The sequence below is a fragment of the Melopsittacus undulatus genome, chromosome 1, assembly GCF_012275295.1.
Source record: "Melopsittacus undulatus isolate bMelUnd1 chromosome 1, bMelUnd1.mat.Z, whole genome shotgun sequence".
Taxonomy (NCBI): domain Eukaryota; kingdom Metazoa; phylum Chordata; class Aves; order Psittaciformes; family Psittaculidae; genus Melopsittacus; species Melopsittacus undulatus.
The window spans coordinates 37,913,210-37,939,666 of record NC_047527.1 but is presented as its reverse complement, the minus strand read 5'-3'; the positions used below and the strand labels follow the sequence as shown (position 1 = coordinate 37,939,666).

Genomic DNA, 26,457 nt, shown 5'->3' with positions numbered 1-26,457 from the left:
GGAAATAAGGATTTTAAATTGAGGAAATTGAAAAATAAGTATTTGAAGCCTTGCAGTTTTAATTCAGTTATTTATTACATGTATGTTTCCTAGGTGCAAAAACTCCAAGCTATTTTGAAGCCAATGATGCTGAGACGTCTCAAGGAGGATGTAGAAAAGAACCTGGCCCCCAAAGAGGAAACCATCATTGAAGTTGAGCTGACAAACATTCAGAAGAAATACTACCGTGCTATACTTGAAAAGAATTTCACGTTTCTTTCTAAGGGTGGAGGTCAGGCAAATGTACCTAATCTTTTAAACACTATGATGGAACTAAGGAAATGCTGCAATCATCCATACCTTATTAATGGTAGGCCTCTTATTTTTCTCCTCATTTGAAAAATGATTGTAAAGAAGTTTAATAAGTTGGAAATTATTTATTTTTTAAAAAATCTTTTTATTTATTCATTTACTGTAAGTAGAAAAGTGAGATAATGTTTAGGTTCTCTTAGGTATGGCTGTACCTGCCAGCCACAAAAGCATTGCTTTTGAGGATAGCTGTGGTGCTTTTTCCCAAGGTTTCTTAGCCCCAGCAGAGTTTGTGTTGCTGTTACCAAGTTTTCCTTTCTGTTAGTTCTGACAAACAAGACTTCAGTTACCATGCAGGTTGTTGAATGCTGGCATAAATTTGGCAATATTTTCTTCAGACTTAGAGTTAGCTGCTCTTATTTTCTTGCCATAGAACATTATGAGATAGTACCTTAAAAGCTTCTGAATAAAAGTTGTGGGGTAAGAAATGATGACCAGGCTGGATTTCTATGGCCACGTGCTGTCAGTTCATTTCGTAATATAACTAGTCAGGAAAAGATTTGTATGAATGTCATCTTAGACATTAATGACAAATACTGTTTTCTAGAGTGATGCTGTTGATTTTAGATCAGAATTATCTGAGGCAAGTAGCATAGAATCATAGAATTGGAAGGAACCCGTAAGGATTGTAGAGTCCAAATCCCTGCTCCTCACAGGACAACCTAAAATTAAACCATATGACTTAAGAGTCTCATCAAGATGCTTCTTGAACTTTTGATAGTCCTGGTGCCATGACCACTTACCTGGGGACCCTGTTTCAGGGACTGACCATGTGATGAACCAGCTAGCTATAGCTGTCTGAAGCATGCTAAACTTGTGTGTGGTGGTCAAATCAAATCTGCCTTCTGAGGATGTAACACAAACCTCCATACACGGTTAGATTCTACTAGTTTCTTGTTTCCCAACTCCTTTTCCTTATTGTGTATAATTTATGCTATGGTTGGTTTAATGCTGGGTATAAGCTGCATGATGAAAGACTGTTTTGTTGAACAGCCATATGCGATTTCATTTTTTTTTTATTGTATGACTTCCATATTGCAGTGCTTACATTTTTTTCAGTGACATTTTTTGTTTAAATGGGGGAAAGAATACTTAAACTGATTCACAAAATGACATCTAATTATACTTCATGCGCAAGTAATTATTCCAAAGACATACTATAGGGTTACTCCAAAGTACTTCCACTCAGCCATGCTGGTGGGCTACTCAGTTTCTAAACTTGGGTGAGCTACAGTTAGATAGCTTGTGGTTCTGGTGTAGGGGTATTTTGTTTGTTGGTTCTTTCTTTCGAGTTTACTCAGCTACTTCAAGTTTATATAAATGAGTTTACCAGAAAACAGTTCAGGAAGTTCTGGTTATGAGCTTCTGAACTTGACACTTTTATGTTTCTCGGTTTTCAACTAGTTTTAACCTTGCCATTATTTTTCCTTATTTTATATTTGCTAAAAGAAACAAACTGAATGTTTTGCTGCTACTTTGTTTGGTCAAATAGAGTTCATGACTAATGCTTGCAGTGTTGCCTACAGCAGAGTGTTGTGGGCTTTTTTTCTCACAAGTCTTGTATCATTTAGTGTCTATTAGAGACTGCTGAAGTCCAGGTGGCTATAGACAGAATTTCAGATATTTTTTGGTGGCTGTATCTGAACCCTAATCAAGGGAGATGGGTTTGTCTCTTGAGTGTTTTTGCCTTTATAACATTACTGTGACTTTTGAACATTTGGACTTGCTTGGTGTCATGCAGCAACATGACACCAAGGGTCAAGCCTTCAGATTTGAGGGAAAAGGAAATCCTGATTGTTATTAGTGTGGAAATGGAATTACACAAATGCATCCTTTGTAGTTCTAGGGCAGAAAACATTCTTACATACTGTAGTTGTCAGAATCTGAAGTTTTCTCTTGTTGACTGATTAACATCTTTGTACTTAGCGATGGTACAAGTTTATTGTAGTTCCACTAAGAAGTCCTGGGGTGCTGATAGTACAAGATGTTGCATAGCACTCTCCTTGTGAATCATTTGTTGCAGTAGCAAGATCTTGAGACTTAACTGCTTCTATCAAAGCAGTTAAGCCTCTGAATCCCTCTTGTTTTCTTCCAAGTTTACTGGTTTTGTGAGCATGCAGTACTGCACTGTGTGCTGGAATATCCAAGTAGAACAATGTACGTTTGGTTTTGCATAATAGTTGTGAGCAAGTTTTCTAGATAGTCTTCATTTAAGAGCCATAGTAGATTATATGGTGGAAGTAGTATGGTAGGAGTTGAATGTGGAGTGGTTTTATTCATTTATTTCTTGATTTGTAGATGTGTTCTGTGAGAGGAAAATGGTGATATGCTGATGCTGAGACTGTCTTTGAGTAGACTTCTGGGAGTTTGTACAGTTTGTGTATTCTCCAGCCAACTTGGGCAAAGCATTTTCTGTCTGTTTTCTTAGAGCGGGACTCCTTGTTTTATCTACAGCAACTATTACCAGCTTTTTATACAGCATTACTCTTTCTTCGTCTCCAAGAGCCAGTCTGTACTTATACATCATACAGTGTTGAACACTGGAAAGCGTTCCTGCTCTAATTCTGTATGCCCTCTTGAGGCCTCTTAGCCTCTCCTAATTGGGATTGGAAGTGGGGGCTTCCCTGATGGACCAAAACTGCATTCAAATACCTTCCTTTCATCCCCTACTGAAAATAACCTAGGATAGAAACTCATGTTACAGACCCATAAGTAGTACATCAAGTCATTTTTGGGTAACGGGCTTTTCAGTATACACCACTTAATTGCAATTGAAATGGAACCAAAAAAGATAGAGTGGTCTTTTATAGGGTTTAGCTAAGATAGGGTTTTTGAAAGAGCAGATTTTTGGAGGTCATGGTCTGTTGTGGAAGTGGATCTTGCCAAGACCAAACTCTTGATACTGAAAATACACTGTTCATTAGACCAGTTTGGTGGTTTGTTATGGTGTGTTTGGCTTAGGTGGTTTGCTTTTACAGATGCTGTGTTTGCATATTGGCTTACTTTGTTGTAGCAAAACTTAAATTTGGATATAACAATTGAGGAAGAAATAAATGATGTAACCAAGAAAAATCGCTGAAGTTACTGTGTATGAACTACTTAACAGCCTGCTATACCCTGAAATTATGTAAGCTTGCTACAGAATCTGAGATGTACTACCAAAAATTCTGCCCATTTTACAAAGTGGGAAGTGGTACGTTTGAAGGGCACTTGAAGGAGTGTCTGGCTGTACTATTGTCACATGGGTTTATTTTTCTTACGTGCAAAATATTTAATGCTTGGAGTACGGAATCCAGCTAAGGAAAATTAAGGGATGTAAAACTACCTTCAAGGGTAGTCACAGGTTTAGTCCATTGCGTTCTGTAAAATCTAGTAATGCAAGCGTATTGAGTATAGGAAGCAGTCAGCCAGCCTGCTTAGGGTGGTATCTAGTTAAGGCACCACATTACAGTAGGCACTGAACCAGCAACCGCACAGGGAGGGTGCATTTGCGTGTTTGTTTACAGGCATCTACTTGGAACCGGGATACAAGAGAGATGCTCAGCAGAAGTCTGGCAGTAGCTGTTGTTCCCTCCTCCCCCAGCCTTCCCACCTTTCCTTGTGTTATTCAAAAGCAGTATCGATGCTGAATATACAAACCAGAAATACCTGATAAACTACATTTTGTCAAAAACCAAACAACACACGTGCACAATCCCAACAACAAGAAAAAACAGACTGAAAAAGATAGCTCAAAAAAAGGGTTTACTTGAATGTGAAATAAAATTAGAATGAAGATTCTTAACCTTTTATATAGCCAAGAATAGTAATCTGATAATTCTTGGAATAGTCCACAGATTGTAGAAGTGACCAAAAATAAAAAACTAATAAAAGCACAGAAGTGGTTGAAGAGAAACTGAATTTCAGTCTTCAGGTATTGAGCAATACAGGGAAATATTTGCTGCTCTGCATAGTGTTCATAGGTAGAGAATGGCAGGAAGGAACTTACATACTCTTTCCAGAATTAGTTAAATATTGGGTGGTAGCTTCATCAAACCAAACAACAAAAAAATACATTGTGAGAAGAGAAAGCTAAATAGAAGGTAAAAATAATAATGTTACAGCTGCTTATCCTTCCCTTACCCCCTAAAGTTAGGTTTTTTCACTGTTTGGATTTTTGATTCTATAATTAATGGTGGAAGAAGCAAGTCCAGGTCGTGCAAGTGTGGAAGCCTGGTTGTGATTCTGGAGCTCAGGCATCAGATGTGATTTCTATTCCTTACATTTTCTTGTGGAAACAAGATATGTTTTCCTCCATGTTGCATTTTTAAAAAGAACAGGAAATCCATTTGACCTGTTGGAATATGGTTTACTTTTTAATCTTCTTTCCTATTTTTTTTCATTAAATTATGTGTGTCAAATAGTTGTATTAATATATTCAGGAAAGGGTTTACTCCTGCTTAAAAGAACGAATGCTCAAAGTTACTTTGTATTTATGCTGTATTTGTGTGTATGTTTACTTTAAATTAAAGCTTAATATCTTTTCTAAATGTTTATTCACATAATGCTTACAGCATTCCTGCAGTTTCTATAGGGCATTGAAGGCAGGCGCGCTGTTGGTAATAAAGCCCTTTGCAGTGTTCCTGTATTGCTGTCCAATCTTTGCAGGTGCTGAAGAGAAAATTTTGGAAGAGTTTAAAGAAACACACAATGCCGACTCTCCAGATTTTCAGCTCCAGGCAATGATCCAGGCTGCTGGCAAGCTAGTACTGATTGACAAGCTGCTGCCAAAACTGAAGGCTGGTGGCCACAGGGTGCTTATCTTTTCCCAGATGGTGCGCTGCTTGGACATACTGGAAGACTACCTCATTCAAAGACGGTGAGAGCAACAAAATAATACAATTCTAAATAAACTGTGCTTTCCTCAGTGGCCACTGTATTTAACCTGTGAATAATCCATATTGAAAAGGGATGAAATTCAAACATGTTACAGTACTTTCTGCAGTGATCTGACTACAGGGAAAAGCATACCTGTAAATTGCAAGTACTGAGATTTTCCTTTTGTGTGAATACAAAATGACCTCACATGGAAAGCTTTAAACCATTTGGTTTACTACTCAGTGAAATGTTTTAGTGGCTGTAGAGATTTTTAGCTTAAGCCTCATTGTTTATTTAATTCCTTGGAATGAAAGTTTGTTCTTTACCACAAGAAGCAAAGCAGGAGACATAGTAGTGTGTCTTCCACTGATGAAGATAGTGGATGCAGGAGCAGTCACTCGGTTTATTATAGTCTTTTAACGCTATAGTAGCATATTTTATTTTTGTTTTAATTGCATATTCTAACAAACAGTGCATTGCAATGAAGTTCTCCATATAATGCATCTATATTTCAGGTACCCGTATGAACGAATTGATGGCCGAGTAAGAGGCAACTTGCGTCAGGCAGCTATCGACAGGTTTTCAAGACCTGATTCGGATCGGTTTGTTTTCCTGCTGTGTACAAGGGCAGGAGGTCTGGGCATTAATCTTACTGCTGCTGATACCTGCATCATTTTTGATTCAGACTGGAACCCCCAAAATGACCTCCAGGTAATACTGTGAGATACTATTTTATTAAAAATTTTTCTATGCCTTTTTGCTGTGAAATTTTCTGCACTTACAACAGTAGTTATCTGCTGCCCCTCTCTTGGAAGCATAAAGATTATTACTTATATTGAAAGCAATGACTTTTAAAGTAAGTTTTCTGCATTGATTTGTCACCTGTAACTATCTGTCTTTGTTTCACCAGGCTCAAGCACGATGTCACAGAATAGGACAAAGCAAATCAGTGAAAATTTACAGGTTGATAACAAGGAACTCTTACGAAAGGGAAATGTTTGACAAAGCTAGCCTGAAGCTTGGCCTTGATAAGGCTGTGCTACAGTCTATGAGTGGAAGAGAAAATGCTACAAATGGGGTGAGAATTAATATACTAACGTGCATGATCAACAAATGCTACAAAAGCACAACACTTCCCTTGGCTTGTTTGTATATAGCTGGAGAATGGTGGTTTTCAGCTGGGAGTATAGCATGTATTTTAAAGTAGGGTTAATTAAGGACAGGGCTACCTGAACCGGCTCAGCCTATCTAATGGCTCTTTTATTGCCTAAAGCATGCAGGTGGAGTCATGTTCCCTCAATCCACATCCATTCTCATCATTCCATCCTTTACATTATGTTCATCCCAGCACTTTTTGGAGTTCTTCTAGTTGCATCTTTATGGCGTAGACTTTTTGCTTTGGACTTCTTTTGCTTTAGCTCTTTGTCAGTTTAGTAAGTTAAATCTGTGCCCAGGAGGAATTTAGCAGTCATAAGAGCTAAAGTAAAGGGAGTCAGTGACAATGAATTATTAAATAGTTTAAACCACTCATATAACTTCACCCTAAGAATTTTGTTGTTTGTATTTGCCTTTTAAAGGTGACCTCAGCATGAATGTTTAATTGACCGATTCCACATTATCGTAGAGTTTCAGTTCTTAAAATGCTAAATAGGAATACCATCAGTTTGATTATGCTGTCACATGTACAAAAAAAACTCAGACCCAGCCCCCATCTCTTGCATGTTACAGGTGCAACAGCTTTCTAAGAAAGAAATAGAAGATCTTCTTCGAAAGGGGGCATACGGTGCTCTGATGGATGAGGAAGATGAAGGGTCTAAGTTCTGTGAAGAGGATATTGATCAGATTCTCTTAAGGCGAACACATACAATTACTATTGAATCTGAAGGAAAAGGCTCAACATTTGCAAAGGTGTGCATTGACATTCAGAGAAAAATTAATGAATTTGTGACCAGGATAGATGGAAGTAGTATTAAATTGCCTTCTGTGTCAATGTACTCATCTTGGATATTTCCCTCACATGTATTGTGATATCTGTATTTCCAGTTCTGATAGTTTCAAGGCTTACCTTTTTTCTTTCTTGAAATTACAACTTTATAACTCCAAAATATTTTCTTTACTGGTGAAAATAGATACTCTTTGTAGCATACTGTTAAGAAAACAATACATTGTTCTCACATTTGCTAGGCTAGTTTTGTTGCATCTGGGAACAGGACAGACATTTCCTTGGATGATCCTAATTTTTGGCAGAAGTGGGCAAAGAAAGCTGAGCTGGATATCGATGCTTTAAATGGAAGGGTAAGAGTTTTGCAATAGTTCCTAGTACAATTAAATTGAAGATTTTCCCTCCTCCTAAAGTTCTATATTTTCACTTTGATTGTAGAATAACCTAGTTATTGATACACCAAGAGTAAGAAAACAAACCAGACTCTACAGTGCAGTCAAAGAGGATGAACTGATGGAGTTTTCAGACCTGGAAAGTGATTCTGAAGAAAAACCTAGCACAAAGCCCCGTAGGCCTCAGGACAAATCACAGGGTTATGCAAGAAGTGAATGTTTCAGGGTGGAGAAGAACTTGCTGGTTTATGGGTAAGGATATACAAGTTAAATATACTGATTGTGGCTACAGAACTGAAAATATGGAAATGATATATAGTAAATAACTCATCTGTCTCTTGGACAAACTTACAAAATCTCTTACTGTGTAAGCTTTACCTCAGTGCGCTGTATACATGCCAGTGAGGTTTTAAGTTGATATATGTATAGATAAGTTGTGTATATGTGTGTTACTTAGTTAAAAGTATCTCACAGATGGCTATGAGCTCATTGGTAATAGACGTAGATTTGTAATGCCAGAATATTTGTTAATGGTTTCTCATAGCATAAAGAATTCCTGAGTTATCAAGGATTAACCTCTCTTTTCTAAGTGTTTTGGAGAACAACAAAGTGTATGTGTAAAGAACAATGTGGTTGTGAAATCAGCAGTCAATCTGGAGGTTTTCAACATAGATTCTGGTATTTTGGGGCCACTTAAATTCAGCCATTTGATACTTTATATTTTTCCCCAATGAAGTTAGCAATTTGAGTTTCACGTCTTTGAAAGCAAGTAGCTATATCTGACTGCTAACATGGTGGACTTCAGAATTACTGTCTTTATTTTAGGAAGTTGTGTACAACGGTTGTTAATAACAGAATTCAGGATTAAAATAAGAATGATTCCCCAAATACCATGATTGTAGGTATTGGTTGAATTTCTTATTTGTAGCTTAGTGGGACCATTAGAGTTAAACATATGTACTTTATTATTTTGAGTGTAATCCAATTGCAGCTTTACGAGCAGTGAACTTATTGCCTGTTCTGTAAAATAAACTTTCTTAACCCTTTGGTGGTAGAGGTTGATTTCCCTGACGTAACCTGCGAATGCAAAATACATTGGTGCTAACGCAGGAGGTCCCAACTTACTTGGTAACAGGAGTTAAATTGAAAGTCAGCAACTAAAACACCAGTCAGTGCCCTGGCTGTTGTATTGAACATGTTTTTCTTATAGCTGGGGTCGGTGGACTGACATCCTCTCACATGGGCGCTATAAACGTCAGCTAACAGAGCAAGATGTGGAAACCATCTGCCGGACTATCCTGGTGTATTGTCTTAATCATTATAAAGGGGATGAAAATATCAAAAGTTTCATCTGGGATCTGATCACTCCAACTGCAGATGGGCAAACTAGAGCTTTGGTTAATCATTCCGGTATGTCAACTCAATCAAATAATGTTGCCAGTAAATAGGAAGGAATTGCTTCAGTCGTGCTATGTATTTAGTTTAAACTATAGCCATTCTGACATGTCATAGGATCTTGTCAGGTTTTATGAGTAAGGTGGGCTTTGACTTGGTCTGTACTTAAAGGGCAAGTCTCCTTTGAACACTTTGCAGTGTTCATTTCCATAAATCAGTTTTGAACAGGTATTCCAGAGTGATATTTAAGTGGCATCTACTGCAGGAATTAATCTCTTTCAAAATGCCATAAATCAGAAAGCTTGTTTCCTTACAGCCATTCAGATTCATGAGAGTTTTTACAAAAAATATTTACATAACACAGTTTTCTGGCTGTCACTTTGAGTTTTGAAATATTCACACCTGAATTTGCATGAAAATCTTGGTTTATTTTTGTTATTTGCCATTTTCTGTACTGAATTATGTTGCTCTTCAGTTTTTGGGGGTGGTGTTGCCCATAAAGGAATAAATATAGCAGTGATAGCTTTAGATGGATATTTGTAATGCAATCTGGGGTGAGAGCTTTTTCTGTTCAGATTGTATAAGAAGTATTGGGGTTTTATGTAGGTCTGTCTGCACCAGTGCCCAGAGGGAGGAAGGGCAAGAAAGTGAAAGCCCAGAGTTCACAGCCAATGCTGCAAGACGCTGATTGGCTCACAACCTGTAATCCAGATGTGTTATTTCAAGAGGACAGCTATAGGAAACACCTCAAACATCACTGTAATAAGTAAGTATTAATAAATATTTCATTTAGAGGGTTTTGTTTTACTACATGCTTTTGAAATGCCTGCAGTTCTTTTGGATATTTTTAATAGGACACAAGGGCATTTAATAGGATGAAAAAGCCATTATTACTTTTTAATTTGGGGATAATCATCTTAACAGATATCTGGATACTTCTGTAAGCTCTTTATGACTGATCAGCACAGTTCTGAAGAAAATGGTTTTCTACTTAGTAAATAGTGATGGAATCAGATGAGGTTATTCTTTTTACCATATAAAGGAAAGACTACACTAAGTCTATTTCTCTTGACAATTGGCTGTCTTTAAACAAAAGCTTTTTTTTTTCTCTTACCCTTCTTGTGGGGTCCTTTCAAGCTGATGTCCTTTAAAGTTCTGTTCCTTAGATGTTAAAGTCAAATATCCAGTTCTTAGTTTTCAGAGTATCATATAATAGAATATTTCTTCTTTTCTGCTTTGTTTGGGATAAAATATATCACTGAGTTCTCTTACCTGAATTGGTGCCCTGGTATGATTTTTGAAATTGTAAACATATTGTTAAAATTGAAAACCACTGGGGATAAAGATCATTGGATTGTTTTATTGTTGCAGAATCTCTCTTAAGAACCTCTGTTACATTCCTTTGGCTTTTGTTCTGTAGTATCTTTGTTATTTTTGTGTCAGCTTCCTTTGACAGCGTCCTGGTTCTCCATCTCAGTTTTGCTTACCGTGTTTTTCATTATAGCCATTGAACCTAACCCTTCGCCCAAAAATAGCTTGCTTGGGGGTTGGGGAGAGGGTATTTGCTTTGGGAGGTTTGGGGGTTTTGTTTTATTTCAAATTTATACTCCTCATTACATATATACCATGCAGATGTAATGCAGTGTTACTGAAAGATCATAAGTTACTTTTGTGGTTTTAATATATATTGTGCCTTACTACTGGTTATTGGAAAGAAATTATTGATTTTAAAAGTACCTGTAGCCTGTCAATAGGGGGTGTGATGTGAAGGAGGAAAGGCATTTAAGGGGTTTATTAGCTCATTTCCAGATGCTAAGCAAGCTTAATTCTCAGCTGATGAAAACAGGTACTTACAGAATTATATTAGCAAGTGCACTTCCAAATAAACTGCTTTCTGATTTTTTCTGAACTGTTACTCTGATCTGTTATTACATTTCACTTACTCTTAAAGTAATTAAATTCTTCCCTGTAACATTATTTTAATCTCCCAGCTAACATGTCTTCATTACTTGTTCTGTCAGTTTGCAGATCAGATTTCAATTCATTTTTAAAATATTGGTTCTGTAATAATGCAGTAGAATAATTACCAGGATCGGGAATACTCCTAAATGTGCAAGAATGTTTTCAGTTGCAGTCTTTTTCCTTCACTTCCCAGATCCACCAGGACTAAGTGAATTGTAGAAGCACCATGTTTAGCCCAGGTAAAAGCAAACAGAGGTGAAAGCCAATTAATAATCTTAATTTCCTTCAAAAGGTAGCAGTAGCAGTTGGCTTTAAAAGAATTGGCGTCCTATCCTTATGCAACATGTATGCTGTTTTAGTGCATAGGACTCCTGAAAGAGCCTCTGGGTTTTGGTTGATGTTTTTTTTTTCCTAGCTCCTCTTCTTTGGCTGGATGTAACAGCTGTTATTGCTTAATACTAAGATGGTAGAGACCCTTAACAGCTCATTTACATAGCCACACAGGGAGCAGAGACACCTTACTGGACCCAGTTATCACGCATACAAAAAGAAGCATGTCTGACATGTTTTGAGTTGCAGACATGACCTTCATTCAAATCCCTGCTCTTTCGAGGTTTGCTTGGATAACACATGTAAAAACGGCTATTGCTCTGGTTGCATCTGATCTCTAATGAGGAGCTCTCAAAACTGGTGGTGGTCTAAATTTTTCATGCAAGCGAGTGATCAGATTACTGCTTCTCTGGTCACCCTTGCTGTTCCAGGAGCAGCAGCAATTCAACAGTTGCTGTGATGAATTTGGGTACAGCGAGAGGGCAGGCTGAGTAATCTCCGTTTTAGCTGGTACTGATTCTACTTCATGAACTAGGCAGCAGGGGGTGCCCTGATTTGGGCAAACCTAGGAGAGCAGGATCATTTTCAGGTACTTTTTCTACAGAGATGACCTCTTTTCTAGTCACCTTGAAAAGCCAGTCTGCCGTGCTCTCTCCTGCCAGCTTCAAGTGTGACCACACCACCTGACAGCGCTTCCAAAAATGACTGTAGTATTGCAGAAATGGAGAAGAAATAAACATGGGCAATGAAGATTTTTCACTTCCTCATAATAGTTAGGTTGTGCGCAGGTAAAATTAAATAGCAGTTTGAACTATAAAGAGTAAAAATAGTTAATATCTCCCAAGGGAAATGGGGGATTATTTTCCCCCCCCCCATTCTTGGAAGCAAAAAGTTGTATAATCTGAAAAACCTGACATTCCATATTGAGGGTTTATTGTAAGGTAGTAAAACCAGATTTTATATCTCGTTTATTCCTACAACTTCTGATGTGCTTCCAAAAATGGTATTAAGGCAGCAGCTGAGGAAATTTTATGAGATAATGAAGCAGAACAGTTACTGAAAGCCATCTGCTCAGTTGTTTACAAACTTGCTTCAATACTTCAGAGGCAGTGGTAGAGTACGTGTCTAAACTTCACAAGCTGCACTAGGTAGAACTAAATGAAATGCGGCGGGGCTGGGCTGAGCTGGGTCCCTCTCTGTGCAGTGTAAGCAGTTGCCAGGCAGGCCTGTTGGAAGCCAGCAGAAAGCACCACACAGAGGTGATTATGTGCCACCATCTGTCACGCTTCAAGCCTACCATACAGCATGGCTAATCAGCCTTGGCAGGATGATGGATGAACAGCAGCAGCTGCCAAAAGCCACTGTTGGCAAACAGTCCTGAAGTTAAGAACTTTTTTCCCCCCTCTGCCTTCCTCTCCAGGGTCCTGCTGCGTGTCCGCATGCTCTACTATCTACGACAAGAAGTTATAGGGGACCAAGCAGACAAGATCTTAGAGGGTGCTGACTCAAGGTTAGTGCAAGTGCAGGTTGATTTTTTTTCTGCTGTATGACGTTGGTTTTTGTAAAGTACATGTACTGTAGTAGTGGAGCATTTAAAGGTTGTCATGGTTTATCTCTTAAATGTCTATTCTCAAGCAGCCTTAGTTATTTTTTCAAGAGCAGTGGGTAATTTCCTTGGGGGAGGAAACAATGTGGGAAATGACAAAGGCGGAATTTCAGTTCTGTTAATACTGAAGAATTATTCTATCTCAATTTAAAAATTTTTTAAAAATATACTAAGACCTTGAATTAATCATATTGAATAAGCATTGGATTTCCGCTCCCAAAGTAGCTGAATGTTGGGTTGTTTTGGGGGGGGGGGGGGGGTGTGAGGGAGGTGCATGTGTGTTTTTGTTTAACTGTCCTAATTATTTTTCAAGTTACTTAAATTCCTATATTGGGCTTTGGAACTTCCCTCAAAATTCATATTTGGAGAACAGCGTGAACCCCTTCTTTATTAATAAATAAATAAATAAATTGTCCAGTAGTGCCTTTTAGAATATAATGGTGTCTTCACAGTGAAGTAGATATATGGATACCTGAGCCATTCCATGCCGAAGTTCCTGCAGACTGGTGGGATAAGGAGGCAGATAAATCCCTCTTAATTGGAGTATTCAAACATGGTAAGTGATGTCTCACTCTGAACAAAACTCAGTTGTAAAGCTTTCTGTGTGTAGGACTGTTCAGTCATAATATTAACAAGTATTGTTCCAAAGAACTGTTGGCTTGTATCTCCCTTTTTTTCTTGCCTGCATTAAAAACCCTAATATGAGCTGTAAATATCAGATGCTGTTTTTAAATGTTTGCAGAACATTTGAGAAGAAAACATTACTTTCTTGGCTGTAAATAAAACAAAACCATATTTGTTTAAATAATAGCCAAATAGTAAGATAGATCTCCATAAACTTTGCTTCCAGCACTGCTTCACTTGCTAACTCTGCCAACCAGTGTCAAAGTGGACGGTGGGCTTAACCTCTGCTATTAATCTGTACAAGTGCCTCCTGGGCTTTGTTCCAAGCAATATTTCACAAATGTCAGTGTTGAGAACTCCCGGCTCCCTTGAGTGGGATGCAGCCTTGTTAACTTTGAAAGGCTGGGGATGCAGAGCTGGCATGATATATACAGTGAGCGATTCCTGATTATAATCCCAATTCTCTGGAGGTTGCAGAGGTATTCTCAGCAGCCCAGCCTGACTAAAGGGGAGAATGATGGCTTATAAAACCTTTCATGATTACAGTTTGGCTTGAGGCTCTACAGCAGTTAGGAGCAGTGTGTTGTAGTACAAATCCTAATTGAATTGTGCTGTTCTGCCTATGTACAGCAGCTCTGTGTTGTGGGCTCAGCTGAGGCAAGTCTAGTCTAAAAATCATTTTCCTGCAGTGCACTGTTGGGATCTGCCATTTTCCATCTAGTCAACTTGGGCAGTAAAAAAGCAAACAGCAGTTTGAAAACCATAGAGGGAACAGTGTCATCTTACTGACATGCATCATCCTAAACCTAATAAGACAGGTTCGTTGGCCTTACGTATAACCCATGTATACAGCATTTTTGCAGCCTACACTGAGGGTTCCAGCAGGGCTGGAGCTATAGAGAATGTGTGTGTGTGTTTCCGTTCACATCTGCATGTTTCCAGTAGGGAGTACTGAATGTGGAGAACCACTGTGAAATTCATACAGGAAACTTAAAGAAGATTTTCATTTGTGAAAAATTTTTACTTTACCTTATGAAGACATTAAATTCACAGCTTTCTTCAGTAGCTGCTATTTGTTCATGTTGTTGATGTGAAAATGTTTCTGTGCGGATGGAATTTACCAATATGAAAAATTTCATTACATGAATGAAATAGTTGTTTTCGGCATGGTGACAGCTCCTTTGGTTTTACTTAAAAGTAAATCAATTAATCCAGAAGATTTTACTTCTACTGCCTAAACCTATTCTGTTCACAGTTGGTCATAGCTTTAAAAACAACCAAACACATTTGTCTCATGCTCTGCATGCAGGTTATGAGAAGTACAATTCTATGAGAGCTGATCCAGCACTTTGCTTCCTGGAACGGGTTGGCATGCCTGATGCAAAGGCCATAGCTGCTGAACAGAGAGGGACAGACATGTTAGCAGATGGTGGTGATGGGTAAGGAGGACATGAAAAAATTAATAAACTTTATCAACATTGTATATGTTGGCATGAGTTCATGTGTCATATCTTGCTTACATCTTGCCTGAGGATCTGAAGTGATCATATGATGTAAAAAGTACATAGAATTGTTGACACAGTTGAGCATGAAATATAAATGTGTACTATACCATACTGCTGGCTTTTGTAGCTTTCTTGCTTTTGTCCAGAAAATCAGCCCCTCTCAAAACCAATGTGTTTCTTGAAAAAATGTCTTTTAAATATTTTATAGTGGTGAATTTGACAGAGAGGATGAAGATCCAGAATATAAGCCAACCAGAACTCCTTTCAAGGATGAAATTGATGTAAGAACTTCCAACTTTCTGTATTTGCAAATACATAAAATTGTAATTGATTCCCCATGTTTATTTTAAAGTGTGGTTCTTGAAAGCTACTTAGGTAAACACACCTTACAGGGACTGGTTGCTGCTGTGTTTGAGAGATGACATATTTTTCTTGTGAAATGGTAACATATGGTCAAAACTGAAAACTAAAATAACTTCTGCCTTCTCCCTAAGGAATTTGCAAACTCACCTCCAGAAGACAAAGAGGAGTCCGTAGAAATACACCCAAGTAAGCCTATAGCAAAGAAATTAAAAAGGCAAAAATGAACCATTTAGTGAAAGGTGGACTGTTAATATTGTCGCGTGAGGGGAGAGATGGTGGGTTGGGAAAACACCACAGTAAACTTCTTGCTGCCAAATCTCTTCATGCTTCATATCTTTCAAAACCAATTATTTACTGTCTTTGAATAATTCACATTATGGGTTTCTGGGTTTCTAATTACATAGTAGAAATTGTGATGATAAAGACCGGATGTTTCATAATGCAGCCGTTAATGTTTTTACCGAGATAGTCTTGGAAGTTACAGATATGTTGTTTTCCTCACTACAGAGGAAAATTGCCAAGTTTAAGTGAGAATAATAGAATGGGAAATCATAAGCGTAGGTGTTTCCTCAGAAGCAGAATGATCTTAGTGTAATATATTTAAAAATGTATTAATTTAAATACTTACAGTATTCATATGTTTGCATTCATAACATTGAATTATAATGCTTGATGGTTACATCTAAATGCTTCACAAGAATTTCTGAGTTTGTAGAATTGGATGGTTTGATTCTATTTTTTATCTCCTACCAGTATAGTTCTATTTCTAATTTGCAGTGCACAGATGTTAATGAAGCATATGATCTTACCTGATAAAACAGGACCCTAGTTATAGCCATAGGAACTTTGGAATATTTAGTGGTGGTTTTGCAGGGCAAAAATACTTCTCTGTTCTCTAGACAAGCACGGCGAAAGCAATTCTGAGTTAGGCCAACTCTACTGGCCCAACACTTCAACCCTGACTACCCGTCTGCGTCGCCTCATTACTGCTTATCAGCGCAGTTATAAAAGGCAACAAATGAGGCAAGAGGCACTAATGAAGACTGACCGCAGGAGACGCCGGCCTCGGGAAGAAGTGAGGGCACTGGAAGCAGAAAGGGAGGCTATAATAACTGAAAAACGACAAAAGTGAGTTTCTCAGCGGTATTTCTTCAAATCTTATTTGAGCTTTTGTGTCACCAGTGCCACTCTTCTGTTTTGAAAGAATAAACTTAAGGGCATCCAAACTAGGTTTGGGAGTCTTACTTATTCAGTGTTCTCATTTCTCTTTTCTTCTTCCTTGACTAGATGGACAAGAAGAGAAGAAGCTGATTTTTATCGTGTAGTGTCTACTTTTGGAATTATTTTTGATCCTGTAAAACATCAGTTTGACTGGAATCAATTCAGAGCATTTGCCAGGCTTGATAAAAAGTCCGATGAAAGTTTGGAGAAGTATTTTAATGGCTTTGTGAATATGTGTAGACGAGTGTGCCGGATGCCAGTCAAACCGGATGATGGTAAGTTTTAACTGACTGTAGAAATAACATAACTGTGAGGAGAACGTGGAAACTGTTGAAACTTCATTCCCAGATGTGATGATTTTGAAATGGGTGTACATTTAGTCAATGTTTAAACAGCACACATTGATGTCATTGCAGAACCACCTGATCTTTCCACACTGATCGAGCCCATCACGGAAGAGCGTGCTTCTAGAACTTTGTATCGCATAGAACTGCTGCGGAAAATCCGCGAACAGGTTCTCCACCACCCGCAGTTAGGAGAGAGGCTAAAACTTTGCCAACCAAGCTTGGACCTGCCAGAGTGGTGGGAGTGTGGTAAACATGACAAAGACTTACTGATTGGTGCTGCTAAACATGGAGTCAGTAGGACGGATTATCACATTCTGAATGATCCCGAACTCTCTTTTCTTGAGGCTCACAAAAACTTTGCTCAAAACAGAGGGACTGGCAATGCAAATACTGTCTCTTCTGTAAACCCTCTGGGTGCTGGCTGCAGTCAAACACCACCTGTTGTCCCATCCACACCCGTACAAGAAGAAAAGACTACAGAACAAATGGAGTCTAAAGTTGAAGGGTCTGAAAATCCAGCAGCCAAAGAGAAGTCTGATATCAAAGAGGAGACAGATATTGCAGATAAGGACACTAAACCAGACTGTGATGCTGAAACTGAGCCTGGCTCTGTTAAATGTGAATTGAAAGACATAGAAATGAATACAGAAGTAGACCCAAAATCTATTTCTGAGAAAGGTTCAGAAGAAGATGAAGAGGAGAAAATTGATGATGATGATAAATCAGAAGAATCCTCCCAACCTGAAGGTAATGTGTTGATCAGATCAATTCTGTGTGCTTAGCATGAGGCCCACAGCTGTTGTAGCTTGTGCCAGCTGGTAAGTGGCACACACACAGCCATTATGGAGCTTGGGATGGGCTACATGTAGCAGTTCTTCTGCCCTTCCGCATATCAGGTGGCTAGATAAGCTTTCATGAAAGCCATCCAGCATCAGCAGGGTATTCCCCCACAAGGGATGATTTCCAGGATAGCTTACTGAGCCAATGATCATGGTCCCTGTGCCAAATGCATAAGGCTAAGGCTCTGCTGTAGTAATTTCTGAACAAAAGCCTGAGTTACAAATGTTGTGCTAAGACTGGTTGTCTTAACCTGTCTAGCTAGTTAGGTTGATACTGGGTGATTGGGAACTTCTGTAGTTAATACCTGGTTGTGGTTGTTACTCAGCAGGAGCAGTTTCTCAGGGTAAGAATTTTGATGAAGAAAGCAATGCCTCTATGAGTACCGCAAGGGATGAAACACGTGATGGATTCTACATGGAAGATGGGGATGCCTCTGTGGTTCAGCTGCTTCATGAGAGAACATTTGCCTTCTCTTTCTGGCCTAAGGTTGGTTAGGGGCAGAAGGGCTTGTGTCTTTTTTCAGTACAGATAAAATAGGGGAAATGTGTTCACAATATAACAGCAACCTTTGTGTGAGTCTGCACTTTGAGTGGGAAAGGGACTTTTTACTAAGAATGATTAGTGGGATAGCATCGTATTCTTCAATTTCAGACAGATTAACAGGTGAAATGAATTGCTTTACTGTAAATAGTGTCCTTTGGTAAAAACAAAAACTACTGACAGATATGAGTTTCTCATAGGCTCCATGACTGTATGTCAGCAGACTCGTACCTCCATCGATGGAAGCAAACCTATAATTTTTATTAAAGATTTTCTCTGCAGAGCAGTCTGCACTGTTAAGATCAAAGATTTTTAAGATCACCTTTTTATTTAGGGGTGAGGAGATTGTAGAGAAGTGTTCCAGGGACCTACGTGATCTAAACTATTATGTAATGTTGACAGATGTAATTGTATTAAGGTATCCTGCAAACAGAAGCAGCGGTTTTAGATAGGATAAAGCTATATCTTATTTTGGTAACAGTGTAGGAAATTATCTAATGAAAAACGTTGTGGGTTTTTTTAATAGGAAACCCTACCCTTTCATAATAAATCCATCCATAATTTAGTACTCTCTTTTGCAGTAAGGGCAGAGAGGGAAATAAAGTAGTAATAGTCTTAAGCTTACTAATCACCATAACAGGGCCATCTGGTTTGGGACAGGGGGGGCAGGGCAGGGGGACCTTGCTCTTAATAGGCTTATTCCTGGGGAAAGCAAGCAGTCTGTTGCAGCTGCTGAGATTTGCTAGTGGCTTTGCACTGTTTGGCTGTTCAGGAAGCTCACTTATGCTCGTATTCCCTAACCAGCAGTATTTCTCATAGGCTGGAAGCTTCTACTACTTCAAGCAGGGTAACGTAGAATGTGCTTGAATACTGAAATGGAAAAAATGGAATGATACTCATGTTCTTTGCTTTCAGCATGTACTTTGGAAACACGGAGTGAAATCTTACTCCAGTTACAGTGTAAAAATAAAGCAAAAAATTCTGTATAGGTTCAGCATAAGTAGACTAATAAACATAATTAGAGATTTTTAGTGCACACGCTTCAGTGAAATTTGAAGTGATAATGGGCGTGGAATGAAAATTGACATTCATTAGATGTCCCTAGGTTGGTGCCCATTTCATAATGTTGAACTTTATTAATAGTGACGCTAATGAGGATCCACTTCCTAGGACAGAATTGCAAATTCAGCCTCTTGGATCTTGAGAACTGCGGCTTTAAGATAGTGATTGCAGATGTTTTGATTTTCCCTACCTAACTAACTGTTGATTCTGCTGACTGATGAAGTTTTGAAGCGTAAAACAGGACGGAGTTTCTGTTAGATTTGTCAGTTAGTACATTGTAATACAGAAAACCTGGTCTTTCTCCTTTTCCCCAGTGGAAATGCAGCTTTTAAATTCTAGTGATGTTTTATTCTACAAAATTGGTTGCATATTAGCTTTTTGTCAGGTGACCACTTTATCCTGACCTGAAAGAATAGTTGGTTTTGAAAGTATTCCTTACGCTTTGGAAGCTGGAATATGTTGTTCCACTCATTTGAGTTCAAAAGGCAACTTTCACACTGAAGGTTCATTACTTACTTTCCCTTTATGCAGGACCGGGTAATGATCAACCGATTAGACAACATCTGTGAAGCAGTGCTGAAAGGGAAGTGGCCAGTAAATAGGCGCCAGATGTTTGATTTCCAGGGGCTCATACCTGGGTATACTCCAACAGCTGTGGACAGCCCTCTACAAAAAAGGAGTTTTGCAGAGCTCTCTTTGGTTGGTCAAGCCAGCGCCAGTGGCAGTGAAGATATTACCGCTTCTCCTCAGTTATCAAAGGCAAGACTGCATCTTTTTCTTGCATAAACCATTTTATCTTGCATTCGTTTCTTTTGCATAATAGAAAAAATACAAAAGTAGCATTTGTATACATAAAATAGGAAAAATAAAAACGTGTTTCCTTGAATAAAATGAAGGCTTTGTTTTCAGCGTTAGACATTTGCACTTTTATTGCAAATTCAGTGTAGCAAACCGAGCTTTGCTAATGTTTGGAAATGCTCATTTTTCATTAGGAAGATGCACTCAATTTGTCAGTTCCACGTCAGAGGAGGAGGAGACGAAGAAAGATTGAAATTGAGGCTGAGAGAGCTGCCAAAAGGAGAAATCTTATGGAAATGGTTGCCCAGTTACGTGAGTCTCAGGTGGTCTCAGAAAATGGACAAGAAAAGGTTGTAGATTTATCAAAGGCCTCACGAGAGGCAGCAAGTTCTACCTCGAATTTTTCATCTGTTACTTCAAAGTTTATCTTGCCTAATGTCTCCACACCCGTTTCTGATGCCTTTAAAACTCAAATGGAGCTGCTGCAAGCAGGTCTTTCACGCACACCCACAAGGCATCTACTAAATGGCTCTTTAATAGATGGAGAACCGCCCATGAAGAGGAGGAGAGGAAGGAGGAAAAATGTAGAAGGGCTTGATCTGTTATTTATGAGCAACAAACGGACATCATTGACTGTAGTAAGACAGCAACCTTTTTGTCTCATATTTGTTATTCTGTGTCTAGTACTTTCTGAATGTGAGTTTAAAGTGTCGTCGTGCTCTCCCTAATACTAATGTGCAGTTTTTATCCAATTAGCTTTTTCCTTTGTGTTTAGAGCTGTTTCTTCTTGTGAACAATGTTTTGTTCAAAAACAAGTTTTCACTCTAGCAAATTGTAGCTGAGTTTTAAGTAGCTTGTACTTTCAAAAAGATGTTTGTTTGTTTGTTTCCAAAACATACTATATGTATGACAACATACACTTTGAGGCTTAAATATGTCTTTGTTACTATGTAGGAAAATGGTGGGCTTGGAAGCCATTAACTGGAAATACACGAAAACCACTCTGTCTTTAGCTGTATGTTCTTTAATATTCAAAGATGTTAAATTTACCAAATTCCCTGATGTTGTGGTATTTCTTTACATAGTGTGAATATTTAAACCCCATTTGTGTATGCAAAATGTCCTTGAGCATTCAGTGTCAGTCCCTGAAATTATTTCTCACAGGTAACTATTCCCTTGAAGTGAGAATTAATACAGACGTTAATGTTTTCAGGAGGATGCAGAAGTGACCAAAGCTTTTGAAGAAGATATGGAAGCCCTGCCAGCAAGGAACATTCCATCTCCTGGTCAGTTGGACCCAGACACTCGCATCCCTGTAATCAATCTAGAGGATGGGACCAGGCTGGTTGGAGAAGATGCTCCTAAAAACAAGGATTTAGTTGAATGGCTTAAATTGCATCCTACTTACACTGTAGATATGCCAAGTTATGTACCAGTAAGTATGTGATTCCAGAAGTGTTCTTGTATTATATTAATCCAGAAGTTAGTTTTATGAAGTTCAAAATCAACTTCCCTACCTTTGGGCATAGTCATTGGATTTTGTAACTGTTGGTTTTCAGTGGGGGTTTCTCTTTAAGCACTCTTACTATAAACACCCAAGTTAGTGGCATTGGGATGTATGGGTTGCTTTTTTTTCTTAATACCTGTATATAATAACGTGTTAGCACAATGTTCCTGTCAAGTTCTGCAGAATTTCTTCATCTGACAAGAAAAAAGACTTTTCTGAGATAATGTAGAATCATAGAATATTTAGGGTTGGAAAGGACCTTAAGATCATCTACTACCAACCCCCTTGCCATGGGCAGGGACACCTCACACTGAACCATGCCACCCAGGGTTGTGTCCAACCCGGCCTTGAACACCACCAAGGATGGAGCATTCACAACTTCCCTGGGCAACCCATTCCAGTGCCTCACCACCCTTTACAGTAAAGAACTTCCTCCTTATATCCAGTCTAGACTTCTCCTGTTTAAACTTGAACCCATTACCCCTTGTCCTGTCACTGCAGCCCCTAATGAATAGTCCCTCCCCAGCATCCTTACAGGCCCCCTTCCAATACTGGAAGGCTGCTATGAGGTCTCCACGCAGCCTTCTCTTCTCCAAGCTGAACAGCTTCAACTTTCTCAGCCTGTCTTCATATGGGAGGTGCTCCAGTCCCCTGATCATCCTCTTGGTCCTCCTCTGGACTTGTTCAAATAGTTCCATGTCCTTTTTATGTTGAGGACACCAGAACTGCACACAGTACTCCAAGTGAGGTCTCACGAGAGTGATTTGAAGCTAAAGTAATTGGCCTCTTACAATGGTTCTGTGAAAGGGTGCCATGATTGGTGATTTTTTGTCAAGAATATGAAAAGCTAAAAAATAATCCATCTCTCTTCTTTCCAGAAGAGTGCAGATGTGCTGTTTTCCCCATTTCAGAAGCCGAAACAGAAACGACACAGATGTCGAAACCCTAATAAACTGGATATAAACACCTTAACAGGAGAAGAAAGGGTACCTGTTGTAAATAAGCGAAATGGAAAGAAGGTAAGAATTAAGTTAGTTTGGTGGGGGCTTTAACAGTGTCTTTGCATGTGGAAAGCAGGTTTTCTACTCCAAGGTTTCTTTTTGAAAGTTTAATAATTTGTCACTGGCAGTTACTGGAATGTACCACCCAGTTCCTTTAATTCTTTTTGTGCTCTTCTAATACGTTCATATTAATCACTTGAGTAAATAACTCTTACTTTTTGAAACTATGTAACATGGGGGTTTTTTTCTTATTTCAAATACTAATTTCTTTAGTAGGTTTTCCTAAGCTGCAGCATTTTACTCTACTTCTAAAACATGATAATCTCAATTATAGTATCATTAGGTGGTTTCCATATAGCTTTCCACAATCTGAACTGAATCTTTACTGCTGTCCTTCAGACATGAAACTGCACAGATAGAGAATGTCCATATAAATAGTTGTTCGGATTTTGTTTGTGATGGTTTGCTTTGTTTATAAGTGTTAACCTTGTCTTTTGCGTTAGATGGGTGGAGCTATGGCCCCTCCAATGAAGGACTTGCCAAGATGGCTGGAAGAAAATCCTGAATTTGCTGTTGCGCCAGATTGGACTGACATTGTTAAACAGTCTGTAAGTGAAACTCTCATTCCGTGCTTCACTGTATATTTTGGGATGGAAAAGTTGAAGGCTGTGTAAATTGATTATTAAGTCTTTGTCTCATAGTTGGTTTTGAGCTGAGGAAATGGTATTGTCTGAGTGGGAGTTACCCAGCTCAGGGAGTATGGTGATAGGAGGCTGCTGCAGAATGGACTTGAAGTATGCTCCTAAAATCAACTACAGTAAGGCAGCCTTCAGCATTTGTTTTGTATTTTTTTTTATAAGCAACAATCCTTAATAAATGCAGGTGTTCATATATTAGGAACTATTAAGAAATGCTTGTCATATTCCAAATAGAATTGATCATCTTGGTAACAAGTGCCATCAAAGGATTATGTTTTCTGCCTTTTATTTTACAAGAGTTTGGAAAAAAAAGGGTACAATTCTGCAAATACTTACTTTGATAAAACATACTTTAGCACAGTATGAAGTACAAAGCTATAAACTCATAACTGTAGTATATCGGGGGGATTTTAATGAAGCTACAGAGTTTCAGCATGCATGTTTTACTTATCTGTTTAAATGTAAAAAATCTGTGACTTTGCTTTCTTCAGCTATTTTTTACATGTTCTACTGCCATTCAGTTCAGTAGCTGCCTAGTCAGGATTTGCCAGGATTGGAAAACAAACTGCTTTAGCCGTATGCTGAAATCCATTCTGTTTCTTCTGTTGTCATCAGATAACTGCTGAAAGCTATAAAAGCTAATGGAGAATAAAGCTTGTTTTTCATCTTCCCTTTCCAGGGTTTTGTTCCAGAGTCCATGTTTGACCGTCTTCTCACTGGACCTGTTGTGAGGGAGGAAGGAGCAAGCAGAAGAGGAAGAAGGCCAAAAAGTGAAATTGCCAAAGCAGCTGCAGCAGCTGCTGCTGTAGCATCAACTTCGGGAATCAACCCACTACTAATGAACAGTCTGTTTGCTGGAATGGACCTCACAAGCCTCCAGAACCTACAGAACCTGCAGTCTCTCCAGCTTGCAGGTCTCATGGGCTTCCCGCCAGGGCTAGCAACAGCTGCTGCTGCTGGGGGGGATGCTAAAAATCCAGCTGCCATGTTGCCTCTGATGTTGCCAGGGATGGCAGGATTGCCCAATATGTTTGGACTAAGCGGACTGTTGAATAACCCGATAACGGCTACTACTGGAAATGCCACTACTGCTTCCGGTCAAGGAGAGACTGAGGATGGCACTTCAAAACCTGAAGAGAAGAAAAATGAGAATGAAGAGGAGAACAAAGACTCTGAGAAAAGCACAGACACTGTTTCTGCTACTGACTCTGCAAATGGATCTGTCAGTGCTGCTACTGTGGCAACTACTGCCACTGCCACCACTACCACCACCACCAACACTGGATTGCCCACAAACCCTCTGGCCTTCAATCCTTTCCTGCTGTCTACCATGGCTCCTGGCCTCTTCTATCCATCTATGTTTCTACCTCCAGGACTGGGAGGATTGACTCTGCCCGGTTTCCCAGCATTAGCAGGACTTCAGAATGCAGTGGGCTCCAACGAAGAGAAGGCTACTGACAAAACTGAAGGAACTGCCTTTAAAGATGAAGAAAATCTCGAAGGCAGTGATGCAGAGGAGAGCCTTGATAAAACTGCAGATTCCTCCGTTTTAGAAGATGAAATAGCACAGGGTGAAGAATTAGACTCACTTGATGGGGGAGAAGAAATAGAAAACAATGAAAATGATGAATAACCAGTACCAGTTACAGTAAAGTGTTTTAAACTTTTGACAAGTGGTAGTCCTACTGTTTACACTCACAGTTAATGTCCATACTTAGTTTTTATAAGCTGTTCTGTAACATAGTGTAGCAAAAAAGAAAAAAGTTCAAGTCATGTTATACAGATGTGTCAAAAGGTATCTTGGTCATTAAGTATTGTGCAGTGCATTATTTATTATCCCTAGGAGAGATGAAATTTGAGAGGTGATCATGTCTTTTTAAGGAAATTGACATAATGCTCTGCTTTTTTTGTTTGTTCCTTTTTTTTCTTTTGGTACCATTGGTATTATGAATTAAGCAGCAATTTGCAATCAAGTGGCACTAATAGAAGGAAGTGCTGCTTAAAGGAAGGATGAAGTTATATATTTAATTTTTTATTTTTATTTTTGTTTCTTTTTTTTTTTTTTTTGCTGTGAAGGTCAAGATGGAATTTACCATACATATCGTACTCGCGCTTCATTTTGACTGCATGGGAGTTCACCCGCTCACGTGCGCGCACACCCCCACACACACACTCTCTCTCTGACAATCTTCATGATAGTGTGAATGTCTCTGTCTTGAGACGCAGCAATAATAAGGCAGCTGTTGAATGTGAAGAGTACCTTTTGGAAATTAACCCGCGGAGGAAGGTTCTTACAGGATAAAGCTACAGTTTAATCGTCTCGTGATCTTGTAATGCACTGGTATAAAGCAAAAAGAAAAAAAATCAGGTACCTTTTTTAAATTAAAGGACTTTGTTACTTTAGCCACAAAGCTAAACAGCATTACCTCAACTCTAAACTAGCCTTGAAGTTTACAGACATGACTTTGTAAATGTATTGTTTTTCTTTGTTGTGATGTCTTTTTATTTTTTTTCTTTGGAAACTGCTATCATGTAAGATAAGATGTAAATTGCTGCCAACTGTAGTAATGATGCTTTTAATAAAAGTGACCCATGATATGCAGAGATGTAATTATAGAAGGTAGTGTTTAGGGACATCAGAATTGGTGTTCACTTTCCGTATTTGCATTGTAGCTTTTTTAATAGCATTTTTTTTGCTATATTCTTTATAGATTAGAGGCTGTAAATGCTGAACTGGTTGTCTTCAGGGGGCTAGGCAAGAAGAAAAACCTTGAATTACCTTCATATTTTCCACTCTGAGTAACTGCAGAAATGCACGCTAAAACCCCTACTTTACTCCTTCAAAGGGGCATGAGAGACTGAGAATACTTTAAAATGTGTTCAGCATGTGATAATGTGGTACACTAAAGAACAAAAGGGCAAAAGAAAAATGAGGCTTTAATAGGCACAATATCTAGGTCATTTATCCTTGGTTAATGGGTAGAAAAACACAATGCTGTAGTGACAGCAAGGGATACAAAGGCTCTGTGGTATCCTGTAGACCAGAGCTTGTGATGCCAGAAACCACTGTGTCAAACAACCTACATGAAACTAAAACTGACCCACTTTTCTTAAAAAAA

The 26,457-nt window shown here is 38.7% G+C and overlaps 1 protein-coding gene across 3 annotated transcripts in view; it reads left to right on the top strand.

The window, feature by feature from the left end:
- Positions 1–26,121, top strand: part of CHD7 (chromodomain helicase DNA binding protein 7) — an 89,401-nt gene extending 63,280 nt beyond the window's left edge. The window contains exons 14-37 of one of the 3 annotated variants that reach the window (XM_005152518.4): positions 94–349; positions 4,996–5,206; positions 5,721–5,916; positions 6,116–6,283; positions 6,934–7,113; positions 7,390–7,500; positions 7,586–7,791; positions 8,750–8,949; positions 9,541–9,700; positions 12,647–12,736; positions 13,285–13,388; positions 14,766–14,895; positions 15,170–15,242; positions 15,456–15,510; positions 16,224–16,452; positions 16,612–16,820; positions 16,962–17,639; positions 18,058–18,218; positions 19,866–20,093; positions 20,327–20,770; positions 21,346–21,567; positions 22,518–22,658; positions 23,144–23,248; positions 24,018–25,940. In XM_005152518.4, the coding sequence (XP_005152575.2) occupies positions 94–349; positions 4,996–5,206; positions 5,721–5,916; positions 6,116–6,283; positions 6,934–7,113; positions 7,390–7,500; positions 7,586–7,791; positions 8,750–8,949; positions 9,541–9,700; positions 12,647–12,736; positions 13,285–13,388; positions 14,766–14,895; positions 15,170–15,242; positions 15,456–15,510; positions 16,224–16,452; positions 16,612–16,820; positions 16,962–17,639; positions 18,058–18,218; positions 19,866–20,093; positions 20,327–20,770; positions 21,346–21,567; positions 22,518–22,658; positions 23,144–23,248; positions 24,018–24,971 (5,511 nt within the window). In that variant the 3' untranslated portion in view covers positions 24,972–25,940. Of the gene's footprint in view, positions 1–93; positions 350–4,995; positions 5,207–5,720; positions 5,917–6,115; positions 6,284–6,933; positions 7,114–7,389; positions 7,501–7,585; positions 7,792–8,749; positions 8,950–9,540; positions 9,701–12,646; positions 12,737–13,284; positions 13,389–14,765; positions 14,896–15,169; positions 15,243–15,455; positions 15,511–16,223; positions 16,453–16,611; positions 16,821–16,961; positions 17,640–18,057; positions 18,219–19,865; positions 20,094–20,326; positions 20,771–21,345; positions 21,568–22,517; positions 22,659–23,143; positions 23,249–24,017 lie in introns of all 3 variants that reach the window. The other 2 variants (XM_031052060.2, XM_031052061.2) reach the window with 2 other exon arrangements.
- The last annotated feature ends 336 nt before the right edge of the window (positions 26,122–26,457 follow it).